Here is a 10,790-nt window from a genome sequence, read left to right on the forward strand (position 1 = left end):
CCCTGTCACAGAACGGGGTGTTGTTCTGTAATTCCATAACATTTCTTTCATTTGTTTTTCCCAACATATATTGTTCGTTATCGCCAATTGCACGCTTTCTCCCAACACATGATTGAAGCGCTTAATAAAACCATTTCCCCTTGGGTGATAAACTGGTGTCCTGCTCTGTTTGATGCCCCATTTTGAGAAAACTTGAAAACTCATCTGTCACAAAATACGGAACGTTGTCTGTCTAAATTTCCGAAGGACATCCCTCTCTGTAGAATATATCTTCACAAAATGCAATAATGTTCACTGTCTTCACCTCTCGCACAAACGTCACATCTGGCAATCTCTTGTTCAATCCTGAACAGTTAAATAGACCAGCAATGTCCCTGGCTACTTTTTCCCATGCCTGCCTGGGCCATTCTACAGGATCAATTTTTGTTTCTTGTAAAATGTGTGATTTAGTGCTGCACATAAATGAAGCACAACCTCTAACATACCTTTCAATTTGCCTCTCGATCCCTGGCCACCAGAAATCCATTCTGACCTTACGCCTCATTGCTGACATTCCACCATTCCCTTCATGCATCGTACTCAACAACGTAGCCCTTTCGACACCACAAATTTATCTCCTCTTCTCACAGTCCTATTTACCTCAGACAGTTCTTCCCAGACATTGTTATACAAGATTAACTCTGTATCTAATTTCCAACCTAAAATTTGGGGGTAACATGCCCTCACCTTTGTCAGGACAGGATCAGCAGCCATAGAGTCCTTCCAATAAGTTTCCTCAATGGTCTGACATACTTTAGATATTTCTACAACTGTCCACTCATCTACAACATTCCCATTATCCAGAGGCAATCTAGACATGCAGTCTGCATTTATGTTTCTTACCCCGGAACAGGCTTCACTGAGACAACATACCTATGCTAACAATGTAACCACATTGCAATGCGTGGTGTAGCTTTTGCCGCACCAGCAGCGGAGAACAGATCAACTAAATGCTTGTGATCTGTCCAAAGGTCAAATTACATACCCCAGATAAAAATACAGAAGTATTGTACTCCCCAACAACATGCCAGGGCCTCCTTGTCTACAACTGAGTATGTTTTCTCAGTACCCTTCAGAGTTCGTGATGCAAATGTTATGACTCTTCCCTTCTCCTCATGTTTTTGCATCAAAATCGTTCCTAGTCCATAACCACTTGCATCAGTGACAAAAATAGTTTTGTCAGGGGCATTAAATGGTTTAAGGGTCACAGCCTGCAAAATTGTCTTTTTTATAGCATCAAAAGCTTTCTGACACTAATCTATCGATGAATATTCAATACTCTTTTTCAAAAACTCAAGCAAAATATGCACTCTCTCAGCAAAATGATTTACAAATTTATCATAATATTTTGCAAAACCGAGAAATGACCTGAGCTGGTCGTTGACTCGTGGAGATGGGGCTTTCTCTATGGTCTCCACTAAATTGTGATTGAGTTTGACCTCATTGTTAATTAAAGTACGGCCCAGATATTCCATCTTACCAAACTTACATTCTTCCAAACCAGTGGTAACACCAGCTTTGTCTACGCTACTTAACACATCCCTGATAATCTCATTATGCTGAATAATGTCTTTACCCCTCACCAAAACATCGCCCTGAAATACCAAGACATTAGCAATGTCCCCCACAATGCTTTGCATGATCCTCTAGAATACTGCAGATGCCAGACCAAAAGGCATGCATAAAAACTGGAACGCCCTCTCTGGCCTGATGAATGATGTTAAATGCCTGGATCCTGTATTTAATCACATATGGTGGTAGCCATTTGATAAATCCAAAGTGCTAAAATACCTACCCTCAGACACATCCACCAACATTACAGTAATGCGAGGTAGAGGGTGGCGATCCACCCATATGCATTCATAAGGTCTCAAGTCCACACACATGCGGATACTGCCATTGGGGTTTTTAGCGATAACAATGTGACTAAGCCACCCTGAAACCTCAAATGGTTTTATGACACCATTTTCAAACAATCTTCGCAATTCTTCCATAAGTGCACCCCTCAAAGCCAATAGCACACTCCGCACTTTGTTCACTTTAGGTTTAGAATCTCCTTTAGAATAATTGTACGTTTGGATTTTCTTAGACAGCCTAGTTCCTCGCTAAAAAATTTGGGAAATTGATTAGCCACACTCCATCAACACTCCTTCATTTTGGGTCAACAAGACTTGTCATAGATGATTGGGATCCAGGACTATGCCCAACGCTGGTTGTTCCTTCAAGCCCAAAAGTGGCATCCCTTTCTCGACCACATACACCTTGCCGCTTGCATGTCTGTATTTAGTTGCTCATGTACCTCATTCAACATTAGTACTTCTATTTCTCCTTGATCAGTTTAATCAGAATCTTTACTCATTTCTACGTCTCTTACCACATTTACAGATTTTATTACACTCCTATAATCACTCATCCTGCATACTCTTGCAAAATGCCCCGACTTATTACACTTGAAGCCTTTGCTTTTGATAGCAGGGCAATTATTGTCTTTTACTACCACATCTGAAACATATTTTTATGTTTTGTTGCCGCCACAACATCACATATATTTTCTGCATCAGAATTTCATTTGGACACACATTACCCCCCCCCCCCCCAATTCTTTTACATAACTGGAGGTGTTCTCCATGCCTTTGACCACTTCAATCGTCTTGTCTAATGTAGAATCTTTCAAGTCAAGTAACGTTTCTTGAATATTCAAATTGCTTAACTTATATATCATTTGGTCTCTTATGATTTTATCGCTAAGATTCCTGAATGTGCATTTGACTGCTAATCTGCTTAATCTGCCGACATATTGACCAATTGACTCCCCAGACTCTTGACGGTGCAAAAGAAAATGGTGTCTCTCGATAACAATGGTCTATTTTTTTCTCTAGTTCTCTTCTAATGCCAAAAGAGCATCCTCATACACTTCCTCTTCCTCATTGTCTGATCCATCTGCGTCCCTGCTCACTGGTGTTGGTAAAACCTTTAATACTTTCCTATCTTCCACACCTAAACTGTTTTTCAGAATGGCCAATGTATTTCTTTGCCACTTTTACATCTCCCCAATTTCTTCCAGATAAGTTAAAATTGTTTCTTAACAATCATCCCAATCCATGGAAGAAATACCCGGATCTTGTAAAAAATATGGTGGAGGAGGAATAGTTTGTGATGCCATTGTTACTACTCAGCAGAATGAACTAATCACTGACATGCGCAGAGTACTAGACTATTAACTGTAAAGAACACTTGAATGCACTGTACCTTAGTGTAAAATTAATTGACTAATGCTACAACAATGAACAACTAGCACAACAGTAATTCTTGTATAGCATGCCCATCGCTGATGGAGGGAGGTTTGCTGGTCATCGCTCCTTTTGCATAAACGAATATGACAGGCAATAGTGGAAAACATTGGTTTTCTAACAGGGATTTGTCACCGTACTCCCTCCAGCAGGCAAGGAATGATAGGGTTAATGAGGCATGCTGGTTGCAGCAAAACTCTGCCGAACCATGACAGACACCACAAATTACCAATTGTAGAAATCGGCACTTTATGAATGCAAACGTTGCGGCCCAACATCGGGACGAACCGTGTACTGCTGTTGCTAGGATTCCATGGCGCTTCTTTAAGGTATCACCAAAATGGCGGCATGCAGAGTGCCAGGACGCGCTGTACACCACTGTTGCCAGGATACCACAATGCACCCTAAGACGTCTTAGGGACGTTCTTCCTCCATGTAATGCGCTGTGACATCTACTCTCCAACTCGTGGAGTTTTTAAACGCACACACCAGAAAACCGCAACTGGAACAAAGGAAGTACTAAGACTCCAAATAAGTGCTTGTACTTCTGCAGGTGCACGCTTCTCACCATAGATCTTCCCTTGTGACTCCTCGAGGACCTCACCCGCACCTTCACTCGAATGTAAACAGATGGCACCATCTCTCACGTCTCTCAAATGTAAACAGTTCTAAACATTTCCCTCCGTCCAATTGCCAAACCTGTATTAAAACCACAGCTCACCAATTTCCCTAATTCATTGTGCACATTGCTTCTCAGCAATATTCATTATATTCTGAGCTCCAGGGACAGCAAACATAAGAACTTCTTCTCAGCAAAAAAATCTTATTCTTGTACAGCTGCAAAAGTTTTCTCCAGGTATCCTATTAACTGGATCCCATCCTCGCCGCCATTTTTTAGGATGAAAGTGTTGTGTAGTTCCTACTAATCTGATTGGATCTGCACATTGTTTGGACAACATAAACTAAGGGCTTGGTGTCAAGACTGATTCTGGACACCCCGCAGGATATGTTGGCCTATAGACCAGCTAGCTCACAGTGCCACTTTAAGCCCCCTAACCTATCAGGGAGCGAACAGTTTCTGGCAACCACTGAACATTACAACCCTGATTCCTCAGGAATCTTTTAAACAGTACAGCATTGTTTGCTCAGTCACTCGTGCTCACTTGCTCTTAGAGAGGTACACAGAGAATGCGCAGTGGGGCATTTTCAATAATATTTATTAAACCAACGTTATTCTTGCATAATGTGTGCTGCAATGATTAGGAGACAGAAGCAAATGAAGGAGATTACAAGCACTAAAAGAGTAAACAGTAGATACATTTCTATCAGGGTGCTGAAGCAATGAATATATGCAGGCATATAGGCAAAATGGTAATCTAACATTCTTCTATGATGCACACCCTGCTCTGAGTGTGCCTAGAATGTGTATGGGTGTAGAGCTAAGAATCCCCCCTAGGGAGGATCCAACCCCAGTGACCATGTCATGAATTATGTAATATGTGACATCATCAGCAGTGGATTGCGTGTGCGTGATCAATAGTGAGTACAACTAACTATAACAGAGGAATTTCAATGGTTTTGTACAAGTGAAATGTCCAGCTAACTATAACACCTCTGAAACCTATGTTTTTTTCAGTAAATTTCCAAGGTTTTTTAAATGATAATTCCTAACTATAACATGTCTGTAACCTATGGTTTTTCAGTGAATATATTTATATATATATATATATATTTATAGGTTTGTAATCCTTGATAAATTTAGTTATTGTAGTATAATGCTCTCTAAGATCACTGACTAGAAAATTCACATGTATCTTCCTGTTAGATCCATATTATAATAGGTTTAGTTCCAGCTGCTAAATAATAAAAAAAAGGTCTGCGGTTGTTCACTTCTGATTTCTACTCTAATTAACTTTTCTCAGATGCGCTGACAAACCTTTTTGCTTCTGTTCTAAAGTTGTTCTGGCGTCCACTATTAGCTGTTTCTTATGCGTGCTGACTAGATTTCAACTGACACGCTGACGAAACCTGTTCTCTTCAGCTCTTTGTTGTACTGGCGTAGAAACAGTTACTCATGCGCGCTGACTAGATTTGCCCTGACGCGCTACGAGGCCTTTTCGCTGCTGTTCAATAGTATCACTGGCATTGGCAATAAGCATTTATTCATGCGCGCTGACTAGATTTCCACTGACGCGCTGACTTGAACTTATTGCTGCTATTCATTAGTTGCAGGCGCTTTACCTTAAAAGGGCAGGTTTAGAAATTAGTCGTCTTGACAAAGCTGGTGTGTGACTCTGAAAACTGCAATCTAAATAATTCTACCTCAAGAGTTCTTTTACTCTAACAAACTCTCCTCATGTTTTTTCTCACGAGACAACCGCCCTGGGGAGACACTAAGGGATTTCTTCACTCAGAATTTCAGGCGGGCTGACGAGACACTTCTTTTTTCTTCAGGAGTTCAGTTGAAGTGCAATGCGCTTTACTCACACACGCGCATTGGTAGGATTCTCTTCAAACCACTAGACCGCTTCATTTGAGATGACGGCGGCCATCTTGAATGTTGCATAATTCCGATGCTGTAATTCTTTGAGCAGAACTTTGAACAACAGCATTCTGCTAGGGTGTAATTTTCTCCAATTAGGATATTGTCCACTCTGATGGGCTTTGGCTTTTCTTTTCTTCTTTGCCGCGGTCAAAACATTGACAATGACAAGACAATGACTCCTTGACATAAACAAAGTAGATTCAGAGAAACTAATCCAATATTATTAGGCATGCAAATGTGTGCAAAAGTTTACTGCAGAAATTTTATTTTCTAGGACAATGTAAGGAATAAGCTGCCTCGGTACATGGGCCTAACCTGTGAATATAACAACAGGATGCACAGGATGTTGTAAGTCTTGTTTATTAGTATCCAGACATGCCCGATGGGAAGCTCTGAGATCCTGCGCAACAGTGTCTCTCAACTTCTTGAATCTGGCTCGATTCCAGAAGTAGAAGAGACTTGTTGCATTGGAGCAGAGCATCAGTTGCCAGGACACATGGAAATTACCTAACAATAACAGAATATAACAGTGGTGCTAGGCGATTCCTGGCTCAGGCTCTTCCTGGTGCTAGGCTATTCCTGGCTCTAGTCTCTTCCTGGTGCTAGGCTATTCTTGGCTCAGACTCATCCTGGTGCTAGGCTATTCTTGGCTCAGGCTCATTCCTAGTGTTAGACTCTTCTTCAGCCGGGGCTCTTCCTGGCACTAGACTCTTCCTGGTGCTAGGCTATTCCTGGCTCAGGCTCTTCCTGGTGCTAGGCTCTTCCTGGCTCAGGCTCTTCCTGGTGCTAGGCTCTTCATGTCTCAGGCTCTTCCTGGTGCTAGATTATTCCTGGCTCAGGCTCTTCCTGATGCTAAGCTATTCCTGCCTCAGGCTCTTCCTGGTGCTAAGCTATTCCTAGTATCAGACTCTTCCTAGATCAGGCTCTTCCTGTTGTTAGGCTCTCCCTTGAACAAGGCTCTTCCTTGCTCTAGTCTCCTCCTAGCGTGAGGCCCTTCCTAGTTCAGATTCTTCTTGGCACTAGGCTCTTCCTGGTGCTAGGCTCTTCCTGGCTCTTGGCTCTTCCTAGTGTAAGGCTCTTCCTAGTTTGGGCTCTTCTTCGCACTAGGCTCTCTATGACACTAGGCTCTTCCTGGTACTAGGCTCTCCCTTGCACAATGCTCTTCCTAGTTATAGGCTCTTCCTAGCGTTAGACTCTTCCTGGCAGGGGCTCTACCTGGCTCAGGTTCTTCCTGGCCTGGGCTCTTCCTGGCGCAGGCTCTTCCTGGCCTGGGCTCTACCTGGCTCCGGCTCTTCCTGGCTCCGGCTCTTCCTGGCCTGGGCTCTTCTTGGTGCTAGGCTCTTCTTGGCACTAGGCTCTCCTTGGTGCGAGGCTCTTCCTGGCCGGGGCTCTTCCTGGTGCAAGGGCCCAGGGACTTTACATTTTCCCTCCAAATCTATGCATTTTGGAGGAAGCTTTAAGTTGGACCAGTATTTTAATGACAGTCTCCTTGGTAGCCACTAGGAGTCACTACAGCATTTTTCATTTTAGGAGAACTATAATAAGTGTATCTATGTCATGTATTCCTGGCGTTTGCATGGTCTCGTACAGCTTTTGGAACCTGGTCGCAATTTATGGTTCTGGGACACTTGTTGATTGGACTCAAAGGGACCTGTTGGTATTGCATTTAGTTTGGTTTCATATTGTTCCAGGTGCTTTATACTGGATAATGGCGGCATGGTTGGAATAGACTGGTGTATTGTTCAGTGACGGAATGCATTGTGTAATTGCCAAAGGACATTACTTCTTGTTTTGCTCTGCTGGGGTGTGAGGTAGTTCTTCGCTCAGCTTCAGGTGTCTTGTTCCATAGTCATACTGTGACTTTTATGCCATTACATGTGTATGTGGGTGTGGTAAGTGTACGTTGTTTACAATGGTTGATCTGGCAAGCAGTGAGCCAACTAAATGGCTTGGAACCATGCTGTTCGCATAATGCTGCAAAAAGTTGGGTCTAAAGTGTACTGTTGGTGTAGTGTAATATGTCAATACAACATGTTTAGATGAATGCTTAGCTAAATCATGGCATCATGTACAAAGCTATTTTGCAATTGTGAAAGCCTGTGCTTCACAAAATGACTAGGTTTGCAATCACAAAATAACTTTTTGTTATGCTCTAAACCCATTTTCCGATTCAGTAACGCGTTACTGAATGACATTGCTATTTTAAAAGGGGCGTTTTTAGGGTGTCTCTTCCAATTTGCGATTCGTTATGGTATGTATCAATATTTTGTTACTGTAACCTGGTCCCAAAACATTGACATTTAACCTACACCTCAAGAAGGTATTATCCCTTTTGCAAATGGGATCCTTGAGGCCACTTCCTTTTTGAGAATGTTAAAAGTTTATTGGGGAGGAGTCAGTGGCCTTCGGGACCACTCGAAACAGCAAACAAAAATCTTTCCTTTTGAAATGCAGCCCTGTTTCCTTTAAGGAAAATGGACCACATTCAAAAGAAAAAAGGTGACTTTATTTAAAATGTGATCACAGACAGGTGTTCTGTTAACACCGGAAGGCAACCATCCCTGTGATGCCATCCAATCGTAGTGAAAATTGCAAAAAACACAGTTGATGGACAGAATGCAGGCTATCAGCCTTCTTCAGCCTGGATAGCTTGACTCCAAAACTGTGTTTTTTGCAATTTTCACCCCGAATGGGCTGGGTATGCTCAGACGTGAAGAAGGCTGATTCCGGTCTAAGAAAGACATTGCTTGGTAGTTCGGGCTGGACTGTTCCCATGAGGCACAGGGTCAAGGCTGATTTGCATATAGCCATTGTCTGACCTAGGGTGGTGTGGAGTGCAAAACAACTATGGATTTCGGCCCAGATCTTTGTACTGGGGTGAATGTAAGACATTGTTCTGCATTCTGTCCATCAACTGTGTTTTTTGCACGATCCAATCGTAGTGAGTCACAATGAATGACATATCTTGTGAATATTGAGGAGGTAGGTTGGATTGCGACTCACTGTGGTTCAGAATTAGTACATAGGTCGACTCACATATTTCTTTTTCATTCGCAATAATTTGGATCACAATTTATGACCACTTTTTGCAGATGGAAATTTCATTAGGCCCTATAAATCTACATAGGTGCACTGCTGATATGCAGTGACACCTAGTGGTCAGTCACAGTACAGCAAATCTGAATCTTGCAAGCACTATACAGTCTACCTCACTCCCAAGGGGCCTTTCACTATCTCTCAAGGCTTTACTCTTCCTGAAAAGACCTCATGCAAGCGCCTGCTTCACTATAAATAACATTTTATATATATATTATTTTTGATACTAATTTCAAGTTTGCAGCTGTTTTTTTATACTTGTGAAATGAAAAGCAGATGCTAAAAGTGCTTTATGATTAAATTACAATGAAGTGAAAGAATAAAATGAATAGTAAGCCTGGGCGGAGTTCGCGGAGTTTCACTAGGCGTGACTCTGCAATGTACAAAAAACCTCCACCCTGCTACGCAGAGCTCTACAAGCGGCGGAGTTTCTTTATATAAATGCTGTTTATGGTGATTTTCAGTGTTAGGTGCTTATCCGCACTGTGCAATCATCTCAAACTGCACCATGCACAGCGCAAGCGTGCACTACTCCCTTTCTGCCGCTTGAATAGAATTTTACTCGAACTGCAGCTTTCTCAACGCAAACAGATGGCTTCTCAAAGTGAGCGGTCACAAGCATACACAACCATTCGCAATGAGAAATCTGACCGCCCGCGTTGAGAAATCTCTCCGGGAGGTTGATTTTCCATACTCGCCAACTTGATGTTGATGATTGCAGAGGAGGAAAAATCTCGCCAGGAGGTGGATTTTCCTTGCTCGCACTCACCAACTTCGCATTGATGAACACGGAGTGCGGAAAACTCCGCAAACTCCGCGAGCGGAACAGAGTTCACTGCCCTGACTTAATGAATAGGTGTTTCTCTCTGTTCAATAGCACGATGGGCAGAATTAATCCAATATTTATATAAAAGTAACTTGTTTCTCTATCTGCTAACCCACACTTCTCCCTTCAGGGCTCCATCTTCGATGACTGCTGCGTGCTGTGCTGGTGCTACTCCTGCTCCTGGTGCCAGATGGCGCGAGAGATCAAGAAGAGGAAGCAGCCCTTCAGCATCATCAACGCCCAGACCACCACCATTCAAACGCCCCAGCCCTACTCCGATGGCAAGGCTCATCAGATGCCTCCGCCCTACTCCGATGGCAAGGCTCAGGCCGTGCAGCAGCATAAGTAATGCAGGCGTTAAAGCGGGGTCCGATTGCTGCAGGGTGGCCACCGCTATTCACTCCAACACACACACCCGCCACTGTATGCCTGTGAACCCCTTTCCTCAAAGGTGGCATCAGGACAGGTGTGCTGGACATTTTATGTATGGGATGAATGCTGTTCAAGATGAGAGCACATCATGCTTACCAAATATTTGAATTTTATTTTAATTCACATAGCAAAATATTCATATTGTTAACACCAGGTTTGAAAAGATGTAAGAAAATAAAATATATAAGATGGTGCATTTGTATCTGTTGTTAATGTCCTGCAAGCACAGTGGTTTTAACGCCTATAGTTCACGAGAAGTACTCATGTCATGACCTAGTTACATAATTCACATGAATTACATTGTCCCCATGAATTATGGATCTAAAGCTGTGGGAATCCCCAAAACAAGTTACATCATTTTTATGTGTACTGTATGTAAGGGATAAAGTACCCCCTAATGCACATTATGAGAATTCTGCAAGTCACTGGGGCATTCCATAACCATCTAGAGGAAAAAGACAGAAGGCAGGGCTCCTTTATATGGTCATGGAGATCCGAGGTGACTTGCAATGGCCTAATAATAGATGATGGGGGCCTTTATTTCTTATAATACATGGTCACA

At 42.6% G+C, this 10,790-nt stretch overlaps 1 protein-coding gene across 1 annotated transcript in view; it reads left to right on the top strand.

The window, feature by feature from the left end:
* The window catches only part of LOC147678720 (cornifelin-like), a 40,225-nt gene extending 29,803 nt beyond the window's left edge, over window positions 1-10,422 (top strand). The window contains exon 4 of the mRNA XM_086946632.1: window positions 9,927-10,422. Within this exon, the coding sequence (XP_086802758.1) occupies window positions 9,927-10,145 (219 nt within the window). The 3' untranslated portion in view covers window positions 10,146-10,422. The remainder of the gene's footprint in view (window positions 1-9,926) is intronic.
* Window positions 10,423-10,790: the final 368 nt, after the last annotated feature.

This window comes from Lissotriton vulgaris, chromosome 12, assembly GCF_964263255.1.
Source record: "Lissotriton vulgaris chromosome 12, aLisVul1.2, whole genome shotgun sequence".
Lineage (NCBI taxonomy): Eukaryota > Metazoa > Chordata > Amphibia > Caudata > Salamandridae > Lissotriton > Lissotriton vulgaris.